The sequence below is a fragment of the Mastomys coucha genome, unplaced genomic scaffold, assembly GCF_008632895.1.
Source record: "Mastomys coucha isolate ucsf_1 unplaced genomic scaffold, UCSF_Mcou_1 pScaffold2, whole genome shotgun sequence".
In the NCBI taxonomy this organism is placed as follows: domain Eukaryota; kingdom Metazoa; phylum Chordata; class Mammalia; order Rodentia; family Muridae; genus Mastomys; species Mastomys coucha.
The window spans coordinates 2,290,591-2,316,648 of NW_022196902.1; the positions used below are offsets into that span (position 1 = coordinate 2,290,591).

General features: G+C 38.5%; 1 protein-coding gene and 1 non-coding gene across 4 annotated transcripts in view; both read right to left on the bottom strand.

Moving 5' to 3' along the window:
- The window catches only part of Stxbp5 (syntaxin binding protein 5), a 152,925-nt gene that overhangs the window by 75,434 nt on the left and 51,433 nt on the right, over window positions 1-26,058 (bottom strand). For all 3 annotated transcript variants that reach the window (XM_031380371.1, XM_031380369.1, XM_031380368.1), the window contains exons 5-9: window positions 19,579-19,713; window positions 18,208-18,271; window positions 12,037-12,120; window positions 10,160-10,283; window positions 941-1,019 (exon numbers count right to left, since the gene is read on the bottom strand). In XM_031380371.1, coding sequence (XP_031236231.1) covers window positions 941-1,019; window positions 10,160-10,283; window positions 12,037-12,120; window positions 18,208-18,271; window positions 19,579-19,713 — 486 coding nt within the window. The remainder of the gene's footprint in view (window positions 1-940; window positions 1,020-10,159; window positions 10,284-12,036; window positions 12,121-18,207; window positions 18,272-19,578; window positions 19,714-26,058) is intronic.
- LOC116097960 lies at window positions 23,224-23,355 on the bottom strand. Its single transcript, XR_004121625.1, has one exon. It is a non-coding gene; the product is annotated as a small nucleolar RNA SNORA36 family (small nucleolar RNA).

Genomic DNA, 26,058 nt, shown 5'->3' on the forward strand with positions numbered 1-26,058 from the left:
AGTCAGAGGACAGGTTAGAAAGGGGAAGGGGGCGGAGTCAGAGGACAGGTTAGAAAGGGGAAGGGGGCCAGCAGCTCTAAGGCCCATGTTCACAAACTCAGATATGGAAATGTGCCAACAACATCAGCGTGTCCCGCAGAGTAAATCAAACTGCTCTCTGGCTCTCAATGCACAGTTTCTAATTCAATGCCTGAGTGGCTTGAGGGACAAGTCTCAGCTAAGCCTGTTGCTGGTTCAGCTCCCTCCATCTGAGGACCACTCAACTATCCTACACAGATCCCCACTCTTTAGACACCTTGGGTAAAGACAACTATAATAACTAGAATGGAAATAAAAATTCCTTGGGAAGTTAAAATGAAGCAGAATTTTCAAAGAAATACTTTAAAAGTTTTTTTTCTAAATATACATATTAGGTTTAAATATTCAATACAGCATTTCATACATAAAATTAAGACATTTAGATTGTGGAAACCAACTAATTTTTACACCTCTATCACATCAGTGTTACCGAAGTATCAGTGTGGGCTATCGCTGGCAGCCTTGTTTACCTAGTAAGCTGCGTTCTTATCTGGGACTGTCAGATATTTTTTTATACAATTTAACTTATGAATAGATGACTCTTAGGTAACATATACAGGATGGCATATATTTCAATTATTCCATCATTTTCCTACACTTTTCACACTAGCAAATAGACATTGCCGTTTCCACAAACCAACAGAGTATGTCATGTCTGCTATGAAAAATGATTCATTTTCCAACATGTAGAAATAAACCGCTAAAGCCATAAGACCCATGGGTAATTCGTCCTATGCATGGTATTAAATGATGAAAGCATAAAGCTTAAGACCAGGCTAGACTATTCCACAGTAGGGCTTCAAAAGTGCCTTCCAATGCTGCTGGCATGGCCCTGTAACAGGAACATGGCAATGAGCCTTACCCAGATCTCGTCGTCTTGAACTCCACCTTGAGGATGGGCTTGCATGGCTCTGGTTTCTTCCCATCCTTTAACTGTTTTCCTAAAACATATTTTCCTGTATTAAATTCTACATTACTCTTAACTTCTTACATTGATAATATATAAACTGAAAATTAAATATAATGAAACCCACCATTAGGCAAAAGAACTCTTTACTTCATATATGCATAATTATTAAGATGAAAATAAAATATAATGAAACCCATAAAGGAATGTTTTAAGACAATTTAAAAAATTTAATACAAAATAATAAGATATTTTATAGTGATGAAGTTAAATTACTGTGTGAAATACTATCAAAAAAGCAAGTAAATAGAATAACCTAATGTTTATGTGATTAAGTCCTTGCAAGAGAAAATGAATGGTAGTCTTCCCTAATGTTAACTGTACCTTCAGATAAGGAAAACAGGATTTCAGTCTGCCTAGTGAATAAGCATCTTAAAATAGCACAATTTAGGAAAAGAAATCTCTATCACATTGTTACTGAACTACCAAGGGCTGCAAAATTGTTAATAAATTCAATGGCATTTCTTCTAGAGGAAATCCCATGACTCTACTATGATCAAATGATTATAAACAAAACAACTGCTATAAGTACTTTCATTATTTAAAAAATATTGTTATTCATCATCTAATTTTAGAGGTTCATGACAGAAACATAAAAATCCAAGAAAATGTAAACATCTATCCTCCATTTTTTAAAAAAAGCAGATTAATTACTCTCAGCATGATTATATTTCTTCTGGCCAATCACAGAAATTGGAAATGGTCTCAAGGATGCTCATAAACGCAACCGCACTCACTCTATGTCCTCCTTTACAACATGAGCCTTGGGCCAAAGACCCTACCAGTCTCTACTTCAGGCTTGCTCCTTCCCTTTGTTTGTGTTCAGCAAATGTGTCTGTGTGTGTGTGTGAAATATTTCTCCTTTCATACTCTCTGGCTTGTATTGGGTGTCTAGAAAATACTTAACAAACAAGCAAGTCCCGGCTTATTTCTTTGGGGTAAGTTCTGAGGTAAAGGACATTTGAATAAATGATTTTCCAGAAAGTCTGTAACCTTATGTGTTTCCATTGGCAGTCAAGGCCAATACCCCAGGAAGATACACAATTAATACATATTTACTATCAGGGTATTAAAATATATGAAATGAAATTAAGCCAAAGAAGTAAAGACAGTTGGGTCAATAATAATAGTTAAGGACTTCAATGGCTCCATTTCTAGAGGATAAAGGAACTGAAATTCCTATTGATAAGGGAACTGAACATCAACAAGAAAATCGAAGCTTCTAATTCTAATTAGATTAAAAGACATCTACAAAGCACACCACCTAACAAAACAGAATATATATTCTTTTCAAGAACATTTAAAACATTTTCAAAGCAGACCTCATTAGGCCATAAAAGAAATCTTAATAGTATTTAAAAGGATAAATTCATGAAAGATAATGTCTCCAACCAAAGAGTATGAAGTTAGAAAACAATAGCAAGAAAAACTGGAGATACTAAAATATGCAAACATTAATACATTATCATGTAACCAAAATTAAAGAAATTCAGATGCTTCTTTGAGGTGAAACAACTTTTACTGACCTTTAGCCAGACTGAGAGAAAAGACCAAGTCACACAACCAGGGGCAGAATCACAAAATGACAGCCCAGTGGTTAGGAGCATGCACTATTCTTACAGAGGATCTTAACTCAGCTCCCAGCACTCATGGTGTGTAGTAACTCCAGGTCCATGGGCCCTCCCTGACCTCTATCTGCACTGCGTTCGAGCACAAATGCACACACACACACACACACACACACACACACATTAAAAATAAAAATATAAAAGTCCTCAGAAGTTAAGTACTCAAAGTGACTCAAGAAGAAACAGTCAATCTAAATAGATTCTTGAACAAATACAAAGATTAAAAATGAAAAAGCAGAAACTTAAATAAGGAAGAGCTCAGACTCGAATAGCTTCTCTGTTCACTTATGAACAATGGTCTTTCTGGAAAACAGTTGAGACTACTTATTATACTGCTCAGCTTTTAGGCATAGCAACTGCGTTTCTGAACACTCACTGGGCAGACAACCCCAACACTAATCCTGATTCTAAGGGAGAATGTACAGGACAGAAGCGCAGTGCAAGGCAGACATCTAAAGAGGTTGGAAGGGGTGTCAACTCCCCTGCACTGGAGTAGGCGATCGGCCCTGAGATTCCTGATGTGGGTGCTGAGAACTAGCCCCGGTCATCTGCAAGAGTGTGTGCAGTGTTCTACACTGAGATGGCTTTCTGGCCCCACAGAGCTGATAACATTCAGAGGCCATTAGTGCATTTTCTGAGCTTTCCTGAAACTAGACTTGCATATTTTCTATGAAAGCTAGCTTCCCAATTATCTTTTGAAAATGCTTCAATTGTATCTCACATTCAGTCTCACACCTTCTTATTCATTTGTAAGTTATGTTTTTCTCCATGCACAAATCATTTCTCATGCAAATTCCAATTTTTTCCCAACTTGAGTGTTTTAAATGATGTCACTGGCTCAAGCAAATTATTTATATCTAATTCTAAAGTAACCAATTCCTAAATCAAATAAAAATGGCCCTTGTTCTGATTTTATTAAGTGCATATACACTAAAGAACATGCTGTGACTCACCATGTTTTCCAACTATGTATCGTCTTACTTTAGTTATAAAAACATAGGCAATTTCTTTAAATTCTCTGGAAACTGATTGCCTTGACAAACCACTAAAAATATCTGATTACTTATGAAACCTAATTTAATAAATCACAATAACTGTATTTTCTTTCTTTCTTTCTTTCTTTCCTCTCTTTTAGAATACTGTGTTCCTTTAACTTCTTTGGTCACCAGCAACAATGAGCTGGTCTAAGACCCAGTGACATTTATTCCAGAATGTCATCATGCATATCCATTTCCCTGCCAATACTGAAACTATATTTACTCTTAATCCACTGCTCACTAACTGGAAGGTCATCCTGATGTATTAGCATAAAAGCTATGATTTTAAGATGTCAATTTTATGTGTACAACTGAAAAGCCACTTACTTAGTCTTGGCATGAGGTTCATACTTTTCTGTATATTCTAATGTGTGTTCTTTATCATATGTGGCTCCGCTTTCACTTCCTGCTACATGTCAGAACTCTACCCGCGCTAGATACTATGGTTTCTGATGATGTCCTGTTTCGTACCTTTAAGCATTCTCACTAAAATAATCTCACCCTGCTCTTTTCTGCTTCATAACAACCCTCTCCTTCAAGATTATGCTTAGCTATCCTGAATGTGTAGATGATTTCTACCTATCTTCAGTGTAAAATATAGCATGTACAATTGCCTTTATCAGCACCTATTAAAATATTTGTAATTATCAGTTTATAAGGCATTTTAGGTATTGAACTGTGAGCTCATCAAGGCTAATATATTTATAGTATTTCACCTCTGAAAGACTGGAGGTCCTCACCCAGTTGAATAATAAATGTTTGTTAAAAATGAATCTGACAAAATTAGTCTATAACTGTTAATTTTGCTAATTAGAGTGAGCTGAAACAGCTGTTATATTGCATATACATTCTCAGTCTAGAGCAATGTCCAATTTGGTCACCACAAGTTGCCCATGGCTATTGGGCCCCTGAAATGTGGTCAGTCCAAGTTCAGATGTGTTATGAATGCAAAACACATATCAGATTTTAAAATTTTGAAATATCCCAATTATCTGTGTTTGGTTACATGACAAAATATTTTTGCATACAGAGAAGAATATGAGATATCTTAGTCTTGTATGTGTGGTCACATGATAAAATAGCATTTTTACATATTTAGGTTTAGAGAAAATATATTATTATATTGGTCTTGTCTGGATTATTTTACTTATTTTAGTACTACTGTTGGTAAATTTTAAGTTACCTAGGCAGCTCAAATTATATTCCAATTAGAAAGTGATTTTCTAAAAAATTAATTGGCCAATTGAAAAAAAACTACTGCTAATGCTAACAATGTTATTTTAAAATAACTGGCTGGGAGAATTTACCATGATACTTAGTAAGAAATCAAGCTCATTTAAAGCAGGAGGCTAGGAGTGTCATGGTATCTGGACTTTGCCTCTCAGCTAAAACAAAAAATACAACTTATGATGTATCATTGAAAGTCCAAATTCCCCTAAACCCCAAGCACTGATAGGTACCAGTAACTTGATGCTTCCAGGAGAATCCTGAGAGATTCAGGATTCTGAGTTGGAGCTCAGAAGCCAGATGTGATAGCTGCATCTGGAAACAGCACAAGACTATCCCTGGGAGCTGTCACAGAGGATCATCAAAATCCATCAATGCCCTCACTCGTCTGAGTCTTGCTGAGTCTTTGAACTTAAGTATCACTCTTATTTGGGCATGCTCTGGAGTCTGCTGAATCCTTTCAAATACAAAAGTTGAGGAAACTCTATATAAACAATGAGTATGGTTTTATTTCTAGGCTTATTTTGAATTGCATGTTGATAAGTAGAGTTCTTTATATGTTTCATCCTTAATACATAATACTGATTTTTGTGCACGTGAACCCCAATTTTAGTTTTAACTCTGCTCCTTCACAGGATAAAAGCTCCCATTTGTATACTATTGGTAAACTGCTGACTGTATGGATGAGAATGCTCTAGAAACTTAAAACACCTAGAAAATGAGACGTCACTTCCTATTGAGGATGAGTATTGATTGTGACTGTCTAGCATCTCCGTTTCCTCAGGGAATCAACTGATTCTGGTGAAGCTGACAATTACAAAAATTCCTATCCAATGGTACATCACCCCAGCCCAGGGCTACAATGCAGCCTGTGGGGGGCCTTGACCCAACAAAAATCACTTAAGCAAGATGATGGCTTCAGAATAAGAACAGCCATGGCAGGACTGTCAAAATTTCTCTTAATAAAAGCTCTTCTGTCATAGCAGAAAAGGAAACCGAAAAGGAGCAGCAGAGCTTAACCTAGTTTGCTGCACAACACATTCTCTGCAGATAAACGACTTTGCAAAGGAAATCTGTGAAGCAAAATTCTGCTCAATTTCCACATGTTGTTATATACTCAATTACTCATCTCATTAATTTCTTCCACTGTACAACTAATAAAACTAAGTTGCATAGAAATTTTCTGCATAAGAGGTCTTTGTGTGTATGTGTGTGTGCATTCATCTTCATATCTGTGTGGGTACATGCATGCATATAGAGTGCATATAAAAGGAGACTCATGGTTGATGTCAGATGCCTTTCTTAATGGCTGTTCACTTTTTAAATTAAGGCAGGGTCTCCTACTGAACTCAAAGCCTGATGATTTCTGCTAATTAGGTATCCATGTTGCTCAAGGTATCCCCTGCCTCTGCCTTGGGAGTGCTCATAATATAGGTGGCTGATATTATGAACCTGGACTTTTTATAAGAACTTTAAAGATCTGGACTTTGGTTCTCACAATTGCAAGCCAAATAAGTGCTTTACCCACTGAACAACCCTTCCAACTCCTTTACAAAATCTGTCATGTATCTCAAAGCTGGAACAAGACTCCAGGTTGTCTGGTTCCCATGGAAATGGTTTGATATTCATAAGGACTATGATAAAAGGAGATACTACTTTAGCTTGTGTTAGGTGATCAAAAATCATCTGCTATGTCATGTCAGGAAGAAAATTTTCAACTTTAATTCAGCAAGCCTCAAACGTTTTAGATTCATCTATACTTCTTGCACCAAACAACTCATAACACTAAACAAACCAACAGGTGCACATAGAAAACTGAAATATACTTTGTGGGAACATTCATCTATCTTGTTGAATAAATATAATCCCCAAATCTCTATTTAGTAGATCACACATGCACACAGCACATCATAATGTCCAGATAATCTCATACATATATATATGTATGTATGTGTGCACACACACAATTCTCAGAGCAGGATGAGGAAACTGGATTAAGTTTTGTCACTTCTAGTTACAGATAATAATGAGATTCAGAAATCCTAACTGGCTTTCCTGCTTTAAAATCCTACACTAGGCTGATGTTTTGTTACGTCTTCTGAATCTATCTTTCAAGAAAGTATGAAGCTCGGAGCTGCAAATACAGCTCTGCATGCAGAGTGTCTACCTGCCTAATAAACTCAATGGCAGAGCATCTGCCTAACATTCCTGATTGGGTTCCATCCTCAGCAACACAAGATGGAAGCACAATACAATAGCATTAAACATGGTCACACTAAGTGCCGTGCTAATACACTACTTATACTGTGCAGGGCTACAACCATGTAATCAAAATCTACCCAAACTAATAATGCACAAAAATTTAAAACTAAAGTATGTTTAAAGTAATTTAGTAATCATTAGACTAAAAATTAAAAACAAGAAGTTATAGTATAAGAATGAAAAAAGAAAGAAAATGTTTTTCTATTAGAATGAGTGGTTGACAGTCTGAGAATTATGTACCACAAGTATACTACATTAGAATAAATGGGATCTTGTTTTGATACATAAGATATCTTTGCACTATAATGTAGTGAAGTCGACTGAGTTAGCTGTAGAACTCAGCTGGTAACAGAAATCTAGTGTTGGTAGGTTACCACTGCCAGTGGCAAGGTAAGCACTTACTGGAAGACATCATAAAACTCATGAAACTAATTCACTTCCTGAAAAATGTAGGTATATATAAAATATTTTATAGAAATAAAATTAGACTTGCAATAAAACTAGAACCATCTCCATTGGACAGCTGTACTGTGTAAGGAGAGCTATTCTCTTTCTTCAGACACACCACAAGAAAATAGTGCACTGTATTCATATTGTTTGCCTTTAACTTTGAAAAAAATATAAACCAAAAGTTCTTTTCCTTACTGTATTAATAGTAAGTTCAGCTAGTGACTCTTTTCTGCCAAGAGACTATAAATACTGTAGAAACTTATCTATATTGCTTCCTCAGGTTTGCTCTGAAAAAAATGCATTTGTTGTACAAAAAGTCAAGATTAAACAGAAAAATCTTCATTTAGCAGCGTTATGGCTCCAACCCATCCAAGAAACATCAACAGAAGTGAAAACTAGAGAGTAAAAGTCTCAGAAAGAATGGCATGCATTCCCCAAACCTGTCAAATTTAGTAATCAGAACATAAATTACAAATAGAGTTGATTATTAATTTCAAAGTGGGAAAGTCTAGCTTTATTTATAGTAGAGACTCAGCTAGCACACAGATCCTTAACCAAATGGTCATGCACGAATACTGCCAATATGGAACAAATGCAGAATAAAGCCTACTTGAGAATGAAAAATAAAGCATATTGGTTGTTTGGGGACTGGAATGGTGAACAGTGCAACCTGCATCCAATCATGAAGAAACAGTGCAAATAACTGACCCGTACTTCTCATAAATTACCAGGTATTAAAGTTACGAATAGGGTCAAGAACTGCCTAGCTTAAAGCACTGGAGAGCTATTATATCGAAATCTAATTCATTTGCTGTTCAGATCAGGATATATGCCTATTTACAGGTGTGTGATTTCAATTTTACTGTTTTTTTAATATCTATACTGCAATAATGCAGGGTGTATAACTTTTCAAAAGTGGGATATTGTCAGTACAGGTCTGTGTATTGGAGGCTAGCCGCAGAGATCTCTAGCCAGCCTAGTGGGAGGGTTCGAGCAACGGGGAAAAGGCATGAGCAGGGAGGGGGAAGTGCCTCTGCAGCCTCCACTGCTGCTGCTGCTGCAACTCTGCTGCTGCTCCTTGATGCCTGCCCAGATGAGATGCTGCACTGGCTGCCCTGAGCAGAGCTGGCTGCTGAGTGAAGTGCAGGGGAGGAGCTTCTCCTGGCAAAAGCTTCAGGAGAGCAATCTCTTCCAGGCAGTGTTACAGCTCTTGTGACTGATGCTCTCAGAAGATGGAGTAATTCTCACACACAACTTTATTCCTCTGCATAGGATCTTACATACAAATTTGGGGTGCATTAGGTCTGACAACAGGTGCTTCCTATTGACTTGGCCTGAGATGATTCATCTACATGAAGAGAGGTTTGGGGGTGCTGCCATTTCGTGACTGATAGCCACAATTCTCTCTATGGGGGGGGCCGTGGCTATGTGGCATAGGCCCGGTACCAGGAGCAGGCAAAGCTCCTACCATCCCTTCCGGGTCCACAGGGTTCAAGCCTTAGCTCAGCCTTCCCAGGCTTCCTCTCAGGGTCCACTGCCCCACAGAATATAGTTTCATAACAGATCCTTACTATGTGGAAAATGTACATTAATAAGTAAAGAGATGTGGATTATAAAACAAACAGAAGCCATTTTCAGTCTGCTTATGACACTTTCTTATAGAGTCTGAAAATACCACTTATGTAGGAAAGATTCATTGTAGCCTGAATCGGGTATCCATAGAAAGACCAGCTTGCAGAGTAGCTTCTGGCTGATGTGTGAAGACTTAACTTCCATGGTAGCACTCACTGTGTCCTCGCTGATAAATGGCCTCCCTGTGTCTACACTGTGTGAACAAGCAATGCTCATGCTGAACCTGCTTTCCATCTAAGAGTCCTAGAGTTTTGATATCTACTAAGATAGAGTGTCTACATGAATGGCCCTTGCCATCACTACAAAGATGGTGGACTTTGGACTCCTAAGCCTAGTGAGCTTCTTTGGTGGGCAGTGCTCATGCATGCAGTAACAGCAGCTCACTGTTAGAGCAGTAAAGGCAGTCTGGTTCTTGGAACAGTCTTATTTCCTCAGCTTCACCCTATGTGATTTTCCCTTTTGTGGTCTGCTTCACATTCTTTTCATGGACAAACACTTCAGGAGGATGGGTCTGTGCCTGCTGAGTCCCAGATGTCCTCCTACTGAATCAACAAAGTCCTGATGATCTCTGGCACTCAGATACTATGCTTCAATGTACAGAATTACCTCTAGTTGAGACTGTCATGTTTCAGCTACATTGCTACATAGACATTAACAGATTGTGACCATTTTAAGATGATAAAAGTTTAGTGTCTTACAATTCATAACGTGATCTGCATTTTGCACAAATGAAGAAATGATACTCAGAAGATACCATAATATTCATTCCATGAAACAATCACATTATTCTTCACTTATGAAAACAAAGCCCAAAACAAACCCAGTAGACTGCAGTCCATTACAATTTGGGTGGTCTTTAAAAGCAAAGGTTTCCTTACCGTGAGGAGTGATGGTCTGCACAGGTTTAGCAGGGGACCTCACATTCCATATAGTCAAAGTGCCATCGGAATGACTGCAAATAAATTGTTTTCCTTCATGATGCCAAGCCACAGAGTGAATAGCCTACAGAACGGTGAAGGGTTGTGTTATCAAACTACTAATGAATAGTTCAGTGACTTTAATGAAATTTTTGGGCTTCTAAGCTAGACAATATTACATTCTCAAAATAACATAGTCCTCTTATAATAATACAAATAAGGCATTTTATATTGAAACTGTTTAATCCCTCCTAATCTTTGTGTTTCTTAAATTTGCCTTTGGAAGCTATGATAATAATATATGCACTATTTATGGACAAATTCAGGAAAAGAATTTTCTTAAGATTTTATCAGAATATGTCCTACTAATGCATAAACAATGCCTGATTAAAGAAATTAGTCACATGAGAGAATAGAAATTGTTTTAATGAACTGAAAAAAACTATCTAAAATTCACAACATATATTTAAGATTAAGATCAATGACAGGGTGACTATCAAAGTATCTTTTCAGTACCACAGAGTAATTATGGAAGCAGGTTTTAATCTGGGAGACCACCCTCTTTTCCTTTTCTTTATTTTGTTTCATGTGCATTAGTCTTCTGCCTGAATGTATGTGTTTATGTGTTTGGACCATTTGTGTTCCTATACACACACGGAGGCCAGAAGACACTGGATCCTCTGCAAATGGGAGTTACAAACAGCTGTAAGGTACAATATGGATGCTGGCTATCAAACCTGCATCTTCTGAAAAGCACCTATTGTTTCTAGACATTTAAGTCCATCAAGGAGAACCTTACCTGCTATGCCATTTCTTCAGAACCACAAACAGACCTTTTGGGTTTTTTTTTATTAAAATATTATACTTCTAATCTACTATCCAGAAATTATTTTAAGTGTTCACTTACTTTTTGTTTGTGTGTTTGGCTTTTGGGGGGTTGTTTTGGCTCTAAATTATGGGTTTTCTCTATAAAATCTTATTTTTAGAAAATCAATTCCTGTGGTTTGCTTTGAATTTCTTATTTTCAAGTCATGGTGATATACTTTTCAGTCTTAATGGTTAACAGACTTTAAAAGGTGCCCTGCTGAACTATCGGAATTGCACAGCACAGCAAGAAAGCATTCAACTGAAACTCAAGAAAAATTCTATTATACATACATACTCAACAGTTTCAATTAATTCAGTGTCTGCTTATTTGGGTTCTTGGTGTGCTTATAAATTTAAGCTAAATTATACAGTATTGTAATACGGGATAGATTAAAAAACATTTACATGCTGGTGAGCAGACATCACAAATGCCAACATTTCTTATTCAAAGGGTTTCTATCAAAACTTGAAATAGAATACTAAAATAAACTAAAATATACTTTAAAATATACTGAAGTCACTCTAAAACCTCAATCTTAAAATAAGACACACCTTTATAGATACTGTAAGTGAAATTATGTCCATGAAATATGATTGGTGGTTAGAAGCTAAACCAAGCTATTTAACATTATTTTTTAACAAGTGGGAGGAAGCACATCTACTGTTTTGGGATGTGACTGGTGAGCAGTGTGGCCTGAATGGAATCAAAAAGAAGTATTCCAGAGAACAGTCTTCCTTGAAGCCAGACTGCACTGTCTAAGAGCATGTACTCTGACTCTGCACATAGAGACACAGGAAGTGATGTGAATGGATATGGATGGAAGAAAGTCTCTGTTTCAGTGCAATTAAAAAATCTTCTGTAACTAACCTAAAATCAAATCTAAGCTGAAACTGAAAATTCATCTTCTTAGAGAAGATGCCATGAGTTATAGCACTGGAAGATCTTTAGTGAGAGTAAACATAGCTGGTACCTCGTCGTATGTGTATCTGTAGTCGGCCTTCTTTGACTTGAGGTCCCATAAGACTACTGTTCCAGATTCAAAGCCAATCAAAAGCTAGAGAAAGGAAAGGCCACGTTACTGAGGAAAGATTTACGTACTCAGTAAAATATTTATTTGTGGACAATAAAGCTAATCATCGTTCACATACTTCACGCATAAACCTTTATTACCATTAGACACCTATACAGGGAGTGACTGATCACACAGATGACAAACAAGAACACAGCATGACAGAGTTACATGCTTTTCATGATCGGCGACTGAAAATACACTAGATACTGAAAAGAGAAAGCAGATGTTTTGAAGCCCTGAGTCTACATTCTAACGCATTTCTTAAAATTACTAATAAAAATGTACATTTGCATGTGCTTGATGTATTACGTATTTTCCAAGATCTATAGATCACTAAGATCTATAGATTCAATGTGCATATTGATTAATTTCAAATAATTCATTCAATGTGCATATTGATTAATTTCAAATAATTACCCCATATTTGAAACTTAAGTTCACCATTCCAATAATCATACCTCTTCCCAATGTTAAACCTGAAAGTACGTTCAAGACTATGGACTCCCTCTGGAAGCTGGTTCTCTCTACTATGTGTCCTGACCACCAGAGCTAATCAGTTCTCAGTCAAAGACTTGGCAGTCATCATGAATGCTAGTCAACCAGAAAAACCATCCAGTCACTTTAAGATGATGTTCTGCATCTCTCTAATTTATTATCCCTGCATTTCTAGTACCGACTTCCTTTCAGGAAAGTGTACAGAGACCTTATTTCTGACCAATTTCACATTGCAGTTATAGGACTAGTTATGAAATCCAAAGCTGGTAGGGAAATGTATGTTTTTACTTAAAATTTGTCAGCCTCACCACACTTTTAATGGTAAAATCCAAACTCAATTATACAACTATAAAATCTATCACTGTCTGATTGCTACTTTCTACTCCAAAATCTCCAACTCCCCATACCTCTCCTGCCCAACACACTCCATTTGTTGATTTTAGAGTTTGTTTCTACATGCATGTTCATAGTTGAGCATTTGTATGCAGTGCCTTCTGTCTGAGGGATGCCATTTAAATAGAGTCCCCTGATTTATCCCGCTTATACTTCAGGTGTGGTCTTAGCAACTTCTTCTTTTGAAGACTTGCTCAAAGCACCAAATGTGAATTCAATGCCTGTCTGGTGTGCTCCTGTGACACTCTACCCTTTTCCAGACTGAAGGGTTACTTTATAACATAGCGTTCTCATTAGCTGAGTTCTCTACTGCCTGGTTCACTATCAGACTTTTAATGTGGAGCCAGATGAACTGTGCTCATCTGCTGCCCTACACCCCTGCCCCAGGGTGATATTTAAAAATGACTATTATTTTGATAGGATTTAGAATCACTAAGGATCCATGTTTCTGGGTGTGTCAGTGAGGGTTTATCATGACTACTATAACTGAAGTAGAAGACCAATCCTACATGTAGACAGCAGCCTTCCAGGGTTGGGGTCCTGGGCTAACTAAAAAGGAGAAAGTGAGGCGAACATGAGCTATCAGGGGTGAACCCCGCACTCTTGGAAAGACTGCCAACAGTTTCCTCTCCGTTCCCAATTCCTCCAGATCTTTTGGATACACAATATGGCAATATCCCATAGAGAAGAAAAGAAAATTCAGCAATAAAGAAAAGAAAAATTAACAAACACACACTATGTTAGCAGCTCAAGGTGTAAAGAAAAGGCCTAGGTACAGAAGCACCACTTTCCAGACTTGTAACCTTAAGGAACTAGCTTTGCCTAGTCACATTCTAATAATCTAAGAAAGTCATAGTAAAGTGTTAACCAACCACAGAATCCTAGTGAAGTTAAGGATATGTGCCCAAAAGGTTAAGGTATAATAACCTTACATCTTCTTACATCTTCTCTACAAAAATGAAGAGAAGGAACATGGGAGCCTAAGTTATCCATAAAGTCCTTGGACAATCTCTACAGGATTTCCTCCTACTAGAATGCTTCATTTTGCAATGGGTAGCAGTTAATGCAAGATTCCTAATTGGTCGAAGCACTGAGAGTAACTATTTAATGTTTAGCCCTAAAGGGAGGATCTATGTCATATCCTTGCCATAGCATGTACACAGACAGACAGACAGACAGATAGACACATACACACATGTACAAACACACACACACACACACACACACTAAATGAAGAGGGAACACAAAGAATATGAAAGTGAGACAAAGGGAAAAAGGATATGAGACAGTTTTATAGACATAAAATGGCTGTTGTATGCATAAGTTCACAGACACTGTGGTCACCTGAACAAGAAGAAGCCTGTCCATGTTAGAGAAGGAATGGGAGGAGGGGGCACATGAAACTCTGTCCTAGCTGAGGGACTACAGACAGCTAAGGCTCCTGAGGGGCATCATTTTCCTGACATGATGCAGCCACTGGAAAGCTGTTAGTGATACAGTAAATAAGTCATACCCATGTTCACAGCACCAAGAAAACTCAATGAAACCCAATCAAACCCAATGGTAATTTAAAAAAAAAGTTATAAAAACATAAGAGCAAGAAGGTAATTTGTTGGGGAGAAAAAATGTCCTGAAAGAGTAGCAGGGGAAAGAAGGTTACAGGGAGCCATGTGATTAAGATGCATCATAGACATTCATGATACTTTCATAATTAAAACACAGTTTTAAAAGGATTTGATCCTACTGTAATGTTCCATAACTGGGGAAGATGTAAATAATTCTGCATATTGTTAATGAGTTTCTTTCTAATTTCCCTTTTATAACAAGCATGATAGTCAGCACTTGCAACCCATGAACTTGAGAAGCCTTGAGACAAAAGGACTGTGAGCTCCAGGACAATTTGTACTACATAGTAAAATCCTGTATTAAAACGCAAATAAATGAACAGGCTGGAGATCTAGTTAGAGTACTGGCAGAGGACTTGCTTAGCATAGCCCTAAATTCAATTTCCACCACCAAATAAATAAATGAAAGGGGTGTTTGCACAGAGTGAGCGCATCTTTCTGTAGTTGAGAAGAGCAGCAATACACACACACTTCTGGCAGGGTCAGAGAGTCACACATACCATCAGAGCTGCACAGCTCAGGTACTGTGGACTAGAAGAGAGTATAGTTTCTGTCAGAATTATCTGAGTGGACATTACCTACACATACTTTTATTTGGACCTTACAGTGTAGAGAGGAAGTCAGCAAAATGGTGAAATAGGTCTGCAAAAAAGACTGACAGCAACCAAAGCATGGAGGCAGCGAGGACAAGTCTGCCCTTGGGTAATAGTAACTCCGGGCTTCAGGATGCCCTTCTCCTGAGGACATCATGAAAGATAAGGAAAATTCTGTCACTCAGTCAGAGGCTGCAGATAAGACACCAAGATGTGGAAGACACTCTAGGACGCTGACCTTGAAGGAATTCAATAGGTGGGACTCAGTCTTAAAGATGTCTTTACAAGCCCCTCCCTCTTCCAGGCTCAGGGATCTATGCAGAGGAGGAGGCAAGAAGGTTGTGAGAGGTAGGCCAGGGGCAGTGGACTTTCGACACAACTGAAATGATACACATATGAGCTCACAGAGACTGTGGCATACAAACAAGACCTGTAAAGATTCAAACCACACAAGATCCCATACCCAAGGACAAAAGGACACAAAGTCCCACCTTTAACCAAGAAGTGTAGTGGGTTTGGCCCAATGCTATTTGTATGACAATGTTAATTTTACTCTCCCAAACTGCTTGCATGAGTGTTCCCATGGAACACACTGAGGGACCCTGCCCACAGTTGGTTCTGATTGGTAAATAAAGATGCTGGCAGCCAATGGCTGGGCAGGGCAAACAAGGTGGGACTTTTAAGACTCTCAGGCTTGGGACCAAGAGGAAGGAGAGCCGGAAGAGTGTGGAGGAGAGGAGAAGCCACGCCTGTTAAGAGTGGAGGACAAGGAGGCATAGCTGCCATGTAGGAGCCAGAAGAGTGTGGCCCAGAGAGCTGCCCAATTTGATCCACGGCAGCCAAGGTAGAATGCAGAATGTAATAAGTGATGACTCTGGATTATCAGCAGGAGGTAGACTAACCGTATAGAGGTTAGAAAGTGGCTCAGCTATTGCACTAATTAAAGTATACTAAGATATAAAGGTTGTGTGTGTGTCTTCCTTTCGGGAACATTAAATATCGGGATGGGTAGCAGGAACACACTGCTGGGATTTATTTAAAATATTTAATTCAACAAAGAAGCTATGCACAATCTATACAGGGCAGGCCCCATGCCCAGGAAGAGTTGAACAACACAAATCAAACTCCATTGTGTGCGTGCGCGTATGTGTGTGTGTGTTTGTGTGTGTGCACAAGCATGCATGCTTCCATGTATTTAGGGGGTCAGCTTGTTTCACTTTAGCATTTGTTGGTCTAGCTGATTTTTGTTTGTTTGTTTTGATTTTCATTGTGTGTTAGAGTGACAGAGAGAGGAACAGAGGAAGACAGAGATCATCATGGAGTTGCTGGGGAGGGAGGTGGGGAAGAGCTAGGGAGGGCAAAGATCACTAAAAATATGCTATATAAAAGTTTTAATAAAAAGCTGTGCTGGACTGCTCTGAACTGTAATGTCCTCAGGAGAAGAGACACTACAAACAAGTGCCAACATGACTTAGTAACTTCAGGTAGGAGTTCTCAGGCTTTCCTCTCAGACATTTAGCTCTTAAATAAGTAACTTGCAAAAGAAGAATAAAGTGATAGTCAGGTTACTGTACATTTGCTTTATGTAAAGTTTCTTTCCAATCATAAAATTCCATGACCATCGGCCAATTGTAAACAGCCCAAGTATGCTTTTTGTTTCTTAGGGGAAGCTCAGAGAATGTGAGAAATAATTTATTGGTTTGACTGTTTGCACTAACTGAGGGAAGAGAACATTTGAGTCAAATCCTTCATAAAATAAAGTTTTGGATTATAGATTTCTAACACACTTTCTAGTGCTCATTCAGGTTAACATCCTAAAATTGCACGGGTAGGGAAATGGACTAAATGGAACTACCTGAAAGATGATTAGTTTAAGTAAGAAAATTGAAATTCACAGGAAAGAAAATTTATTACTTTTAAATGTATTAACTAACTCAAATTAACAATGGCTAAATATAGACTACATGAGTACAAAGAAAATTAAGCAAGACTTTAAAACATAACAAAATCCTTTCTACATTACTAATTGGAGTATTTCTAAAGAAAATGTTACAGAAGCTGAGATATAGATTATTGTTGAGGTTTTGTTTTCTTCTGTCTATTGTAATCCTAAGTGTAGGCCCCCAAGACTTAGAGTATGGATGTAGCCCCTGTGACCCTGCCTCCAAGTTATCTCTAATTGGTGAATAAAGATGCTGATAGCCAAGAGCTATGCAGAAGAGACATAGTGGGGGTGGTTTAGGGTTCCCGGGCTTGGGATCCAAGGAGAATCACAAGGAGAAGAAGGCAGGAGAAGGAAAGAGATGCCACCATGGCTTAGGAGTAAAGAAAATGTGGTCCTGTGAGCTAGCCAATTGGAGTTAAAGACACCCCAGATGAAACATAGTACATAGTAAGTAATAACTAAGATTATCAATAGAAAAGAACATACTATTCTCAGAGAATAGTATTTGCCCAGCTCTTGGTTGCTTAAGGCTTGTTGTAAATCAAAAAGGTATGTGTGTCTTTCATCCAGGAACTAAATGGTCAAAGGCGGGGTAGAAATCTTGGGCCTGGATTTAATAATTCTATAACAGACTACTACTATAAGACAATATAACACATGATAAGCACTACAAAAGCTGTGAATTAAGTTGCTAAGAATGACCACACCACCAAAAAAGGAACCTGCCTGCATTATCAGAAAATCAGGGAAAATATTCTTAATAAGAAATACAAAAGAATAACCTACATTTATTAAACCTAACTAATATTTTAGTATTTTTAACCCCATTAATTAGAAATCATTCTAATTCTTCAACTGGTTCTTCATAATGAATAACAACAGTGTGTTATTTGATATACAAAGCTTGGTTCAATCTAAAACTTTCAGCACAAGTGCAGTTCTAGGAGAGTTTGCATATTTAAAAGTCAAAACATCATGGATTTAATTAACAAGTGTTTGTTTAAAAAAAAAATTCTACCTTTCCCTCATCCATGGGATTATCACTTATATGGACAACAGGTCCTGGGTGAGATTTAGATGACCTGAAAAAAAAAATGAGGTTTCTTTACTCAAGTAAACTTTCAATATTCATTACAATAAAAGATTCATTTATGAAGAAAATAGTTCAGTCAGTTGCCAATCAGAGTAAACATGGTAAAACTCATATGGATGTAAGACAACAAGCTTGATAATTGCACTGTCTACATAGGACAATTTTCAATTTAGTCAAAACATTTATTTTAACATAGAAAATCCTTTTTCAATGTGACATTAATATTTGAAAACAATGCAACATTTAATGCTAAGTATCATCTGGGATAACCCAACCAATTCTACAGCTCAGCTTGGAAGTAGAAAAAAAATTGGTTTATTTTATTTCATTTTATTTTGAAAATGCGCAAATTAATGCTATCTACTCCTATACCAGAGAAAGTGAAACATATAGGTAAAAGTATTATTGGAATGCCCACGTATCTGGAAAAAAGAATCTATCTGTTTATGAATGCTGGAGGCTGGGAAAGAGCACCACTCCAGACCTGTGAGGACGTAGACCACCAGATGTTGTGAGCAACTCAAAGAACACACTGAACTCCCACCCCACCCAGCTTCTAAGGAAGGAAGGGTAGGGATACCCTTGCCACGGAACTAGAAAACCAGCTTTAAGCACACTATTCTAGCTACACCAAAATGTTTGAGATAAGGCACATTTTTTGAGTGTGTCAAAAGATTAAAACAGTGGAATGCATTTTTCAAAGACTGTTGCCAACAGTTTCAAACCTTTATTCTTAACATTCTAAATAAAAAGGTTACAAAAGAAATGATACAAAAAAATTTCAGTAAGTAAAAATTACAACTGGAGATTTTGGCCACCACAGTGTAATTTGGTTTTTGTTAATCTTGGTGATATAATTTTTACAAACATTTATATTTCTAGACAATTAGATATGAAAAAGGAGCTTACATTGATATTTTATAAACACTGGCAACAACAAATTTGTGGTCCATGACCACTACTTAAAAAATATAATTAGAAGATTAAAGAGAAATAATTGAATTAGAAGATAAATAATAAATGAGTGTTTTCAACCCAACAGGAATAACTACTACATTTCAACTACCAACTGTAACACAGGTGAAAATATATAGTATATATTCATAAATGTATATGACTATAAGAAGGCTTAAATGTACCAACTGTCATGAAAATAGGATAATACTTATGACTGACTAAAAGATCTGTAGTAATATGAGGAATTCCTGACCTGTCAACCCCACATGGATTCACTAACTAGCTTTTACATAAAGATAGACTTGATACATTCAGATTTGGAATATTGCTCAGACTTACAGTTCAATGGCTTTATTCCACATAATGACATAGCCTGAGAGTGTGAAGGACTCCACATTGACAATGTGTATGTTACCTCGTTCAGTGCCCACATAGAGCCACTTACTCTGGAAAGGCAGATGGCAAAATGTAACCCTAAGAAAGAACACACACAGAATGGAAATGACTGGTTCAATATCTGCAGTTAATTATGATAAATTCTCATACATTCTTTAGAAAGAGTATATTTTGTCATATAAAACACTAAATAATACAAATGTCTAAGCCTTAAGATCTGCTTGAACATTAAGTCTAGAAAGGAATAAGAACATAAGCTATATTTCATTATTTAAGTATGTATTTTCATCTTAAAAAATTTCTGTAATGAAATTGTACATTTATGGAAATAGCAATGTGATATTCACTCTTGCCAGAGGCCTAGGATTGCATTTGTGCATATAGTTCAGTAGTAATTATTCTCATTGCATATTATTGTTTATGTTCATTATTATTATTTATCAACTTAATGTTAACTCTGTTCACAACTGATAATGTAGCCAGATTTGAGGGACATGCTTACTTCAAGCCCTTTCTCCTTGGATTATGACATGCTGTTTACTGTAAGGTCATATATTTGGCATTATTGTGAAATATACTTGACAGTATATTTGAATTATCATGAGTTGAATTAGTATGTATAAATATCAATCACAGAGAATAGATGAATGATTATAATTTTATTATCAGTTTTCATCCTGGTATAAAACAAAAAATAATTAATTAATGAGGTCTGTATATCTAGGAATTATGAGAAATTATCTAGTTTTTGTTAACATGTAGGCATGTAGGTAGAGTAAGACTGCCTACATTCAATTTCTAGTTCTGTCATTTATTAACTATATTACTAGATAAACTATTCAACTTTCCAGTCTCCATTTCTAAGTTGCAAAGCATGCGGATCTCACACATGCATCTGAGGGTAAGAGATAGCATGTTAGGTGCTAACAACAGGCCTGACATAAGTACTAATAAGTATTAGCCATATATTATTAAAAATAAATTATACTCTCCAGCTGGAAATGTGTCACAGCAACTAATTAAGAGCACTGGCTGCTCCTCCAGACATGGCTTTGATTCACAGCACCTACATGGTAGTGTACAACATAGCAGTTGTAAGCTGACCCATGTAGGTGTTAGGAGCCAAACCCTGGTCCTTTAGCCAGAGCTCTTAACAGCTCAGCCGACCCCTACTTACAGCTTTTGAAAACTACTCTCACCATTTAAGTGAGCAGAGGGAGAAAGAAACACAATGATGTTAATCACAAGCAATCTAACAATTTCTTCTCTGTCATTTTTTTTCCTGGTTCTGAGCACATGGTTGTGTGAAGAGAAAGAAAACTAGAATTGCTCCAGCAAGCATGAGACAAGATGGACCTGACAATGTCCTTCCATACTGTGATGTAAAGTTGACCAATTTCCCAATTTATAAACTGAGAATCTTGCCCTTCTTTATCAAGGGATTACAGGGTAAGATGAGGATGATGTACCTTTTTTTTTTAAAGCTAGTAACAAAGAAAAAGACATTGTTAGTTTCTGAATGGCATGAACTTAAAACTTTTGTAGCCGGGCAGTGGTGGCGCACGCCTTTAATCCTAGTACTTGGGAGGCAGAGGCAGGCGGATTTCCGAGTTCAAGGCCAGCCTGGTCTACAGAGTGAGTACCAGGGCAGCCGGGGCTACACAGAGAAACCCTGTCTCAAAATACCTTTGTGTATGTGTATGAATGAGCGGGGGGGCTACAGCGTTCTTTGGTGGTGGTGGGTTTTTTGTTTGTTTGTTTTTTGTTTTGGAGGGAGGAATGCATTTAATGAAATGAAGGAAATATCCATAACAGAAGTATAACACTGTGATAATGAAGGACCTTGGGATAAATAAATGCCAAACCTGGAATATTTGAGCAATGGGTGAAAAACACATGATCTATAACACTGATCCATTGACTGCACTTCTGTATTCCTATCAACCTGTGCCAAAGACAGAGGTTTGAGAGGCATTTACAAGTTCTAATTTGTTTTTCAAAGTTTCTGGAACCAGGTAGCACATGATGAAGTTCACATAAGACAAGCAAGGCTTGGGCTACCAGACAGAAGCCAGCAGGACATTTGAGAGTGGCTGGCTAGATCATCTGACAGCTGGGTGGCTTTACTCCAGTTCTCCAGCAAGCTGGTGACAGGGGAAGCCCTCCTGCCGCACCACACAGTGCTGCTGACCCCAAGAATTGTGTGCGAAGAGAACACAGGTCATTGTTGTCTCTTCAGCCTGAGGATCTCTTCTTATACAGCACTACATAACTGAGCTACTACCACCATAAACCAAAATGAGCTTAGTTGAAAATGAAAAAGACATAAAAATCAAGTAGAAAATGAATTCTTTTTAAAAAACTATATTGAGTTTTGGTGAGTTTCATATCACACACCCCAACCCTACTGATATCTCTGTCACTTTGTATCCACCCTCCACTTTGCAACTTCCCCCAAATAATAATAAAAAATAAAATAAACAAAACATTCAAAAATCTCGTTGCAGAATCTGCACTATGTCACAGTATGTCCCATGCTATACCCTTTTGCCCACATTTCTTTAACTGTAAGTGTTCACTGCTCTGAGTCAGTGGTCTAGTTTAAGGCCTCTGCCCTCTGATACACCATCAATACTGGATCTTCACCAAGACAACTCCTGTTTCTGTCCTGTGTCATGGAGCTCTTGCAACTTTGGATCTGTAGGATTAGACCTTTTACATGCTCCAGAAATTCAGAGATGAGATAGATGTTGGCGAGACCCGACTCAAAGCCCTACATCTAGATCTGAACCTGAATTGTCAGCCCGCCAGCTCTGCACCCACACCACCAGGGTGAGCTCTCCAGCGCTGTCTCTGCTTTCCACTTCTCATGTCTGCGGCCCACATCCACATCATCAGGGCCAGCTCCACCACGACACCACGCAGGTGAAGTACAAGGCATGCTCTCATGAGTGCTGCAGCTATCAAGAGGGGTGGGCCAGCTCTGTACAGCCCTGGGATATCAGCATATCGCAGGCGGCAGCCAAAAGCAGGGCGATCTGCATGGTCTTCAGCAGTAATAAGAGCCAGGGACATTGACACTGACTCCTGCTGCTGCTCAGCTATGGACCCAGATGTGGTCCTCAGTGGCAGCCTGCGCTGGGACTCTACTTGGCCTCGGGTGGCAGGGCAGGCTACCCCCAGCAGGGAATGCCTCCCCAGGCTTGAGCCTCCAGCTCCATCTCTCTCAAACTGTTCAGCCCCCTTTCTCTCCCATCTGTCCACTACACTCATGCACATCATAGTGGCTCCCGCTGTGGGGCCCAAGTGGCTGGTGGGCCTCTGGTGTCTTCCTCCTGCTGGAGCTGCATGACATGGCAGCGGGGGGCAGGTGTCCCTTAGACACCTGCACCATGCGGAATGGCAGCAGGTGGGCCTCTGTGTGGCATGTGGTGGTGGGTTGGCCTCAAGTTGTCTTCTGCTCACCCATGCAGCATGGTGCAGCTGCAGGCAAGACTGTCAAGTGTCTTCCCCTGCCCATGCTGCGTGGCATGGCGGCAGGCAGACAGGCTCCTTAGCATCTCATTAGTTATTCATTTGTTTGCTTGTTTATGTAGGCTAGAAGTATATGAATAGAGTAATACTCTCTATTCAGTCATTTTTTCTCAGCCAATTTCAATGTCCCAAAGTTTAATTAACAGAACAAGGAAGCCGCCCTGAACTGAACTCAACACTTTGGACAGTAAAATATATTCTTACACTTATAAAATTAAGTTTAAAAAAGCCAGGAAAAATTCTCAGGAATGCACACTGTGCCATGTATCACAAGGCTGAAATACTACCTTGAATCAAAATCAAATTCATATTCTTTCTTTTATATTCACTTTCCTCCTCCTCTTACACACGCACACACACACACACACACACACACACACACACACACACACACTTACCTATATGTGTACTTACACAAACTTGCTATATTAAAGTTGGTTTTTATTTGTTTCCCCTTCCCCCAAATTTGCTGTTCCTATAAGTTTTATAAACAATTAGAATATGTGTTCCTATCTTCCTATCATGTTTAAAAAATAAGCAATAAGCAAAGCATGAAAGATTTGAGGTGGGCAAAGAGTTGTTTTCATTTTTCCTTTTTCCAATTTTTAAAAAATTTGTATTTGCTTATGTGTGTGTGTGTGTGCCTGTGTGTGTGTGCCTGTGTGTGTGTGTGTGTGTGTATGTGTGTGTGTGTGGTATGGTGTGTGTGGATGTATATAAATGTGACAGTGCATACATGTGGATATATGTATACCATGGTATACACATACAGCTCTGGGCAACTCTTTCTTGAACAACTCTCTCCTCTACCATGGGTTCCAGGGATGAAACTCGCGTTACTAGTCTTCTGTGGCAAGCCCCTTTTACCTGATAAGCTATCTCTCTTTCATATTTTTTTGTTTTTGAGTTAGTGTTTCAAACATGTAGCCCAGGCTACACTGTTGGTTGACATGTCAGGTCTCTTTACACATGGACTTCTTGACTCACATTCTGGGTTTTAGTACACTTATTCTTTCTTGTAAATTACTTTACTTAATTTCTAGAGTTTTGATAGGGAGGCATAGGGGTATCCAGTAAAAGAAGTACCACAACCTTTGTATCTCTCTTCAGAATTATATGGTTTGGGTATTATAGATCTTTCTTTTGGCCATGTAAGTTTTAGAATCATGAACAGCTTTTTTAAAGGTTTCCGAGTGCAATGCTTACTGAGTTTATAGATGAATCTGGGCTATGTGTGTGAGTACTGACTTGAGATTATCAACAGTGAGCACACAACTAAGCTCAATGATTGATCGCCCTGATCTACTCATAGAAAGTAGTCCAGCCATGAAGGGTAGGGCCCCATGAGCCCCTCCTCTATCCACACCTGGCTGTTAATGTCTTATTTTTAAATATGACTAACATAAGTATTAGGTAGCTCTTTCAGTGTAAGCTCATTCTAGCTCTAAGTTTTCTTCAGTTACACTGTGACCAGTCCTGTTCCCTTCAACCTTTTGTCTTTATTATCATTTCTCTGGCAATCCTGTCAGAGGAAATCTTGACCACAGACTCCTTGCCTTGAACTGTTCATTTTCATTCAAGTAAAACAATGTTAACTTTAAGTGTGAAGTTAGTAGGGAACACAGCTTATTTCTAACACTAAGCAGGCTAATGTCTAACTGAGTACAACATTTAGAATAAGGTAAAGTGAGGAGAATTGACGTAACAGTAAGCACAAAAGGGAGAGTAAGTAACAACCCTACAGTGTGCACGAGTGTGGGCACCCAACACAATACTACAGAGGGTACCAGCTCTGATGGTCATGGCACACACAGTGGATCATTAACAGTCAGGAAGATGTAGATCTGCAGCGAGTGAAGAGAAGGCAGCACGCTCTGCAGGCGTGCAGCTACAGGCTCCAGCCACCTTGTCTTAGCTCGCCCAGCCCACAGGAGCAAAGCTTTAGTGATGCAGACTCCTGAGTAATTAACTGGGTAAGGAGATGCCACTGTGCCTAGGCCATGTCACATCAGCCATGCCATCTCTGAGTGTAGCCCTCTGTCTGGACCTTTGTTCAGATGAGAATGAGATGCTTAAACTTTCCATGAACTTTCTGTCTGGCTGAAAACAATAGGCTTACCTTTTATTTCTTAAAGGAGCTTCAAACACTGTGGGGAGGTCCCGAGTTATTAGCTGAGCTGTCCTCTTGTATTTTTCTTTTTTCTTTTACTTTTTTTTGTTATGTTTTTTTCTTCATTTTTTTCTTTATTTTTCTTTTATTATTTTCTTTATTTACATGTCATATTTCCCAGTTTCCCCTCCAAAAAAAAACAAAAACCAAAAAAACCAAAAAAACAAAAAACAACAAGAAGAAACCCCAGTTCCCTCCCCCCTCCCCCTGCTCACCACCCACCCTCTCCTGCTTATTGACCCTGGCATTCCCCTACACTGGGGCCCAGAACCTTCACAGGGCCAGGGGCCTCTCCTCCCATTGATGACCGACTTGGCCATGCTCTACTATTCACATGCTGCCAGAACAATGAGTCCCACCATGTACAGCTCTTGGTTGGTGGTTAAGTCCCTGGGAGCTCTGAGGGTACTAGTTAGTTCACAAGGTTCTTCGTCCTAAGGGGCTGCAAACCCTTCAGCTCCTTGGGTCCTTTCTCTAGCTCCTTCATTTGGAGACCCGGTACTCAGTTCAATGGATGGCTGTGAGCCTCTACTTCTGTATTAGTCAGGTACTGTCAGAGCCTCTCAGGAGACAGCTATATCAGGCTGGATTGTCCTTCCTTCAGTCTCTGCTCCACTGTTAGTCTCTGCAACTCCTTCCGTGGGTATTTTATTCCCCCTTTTAAGAAGGAATGAAGTGTCCACATTTTAGTCTTCCTTCTTCTTGAGTTTCTTGTGGTT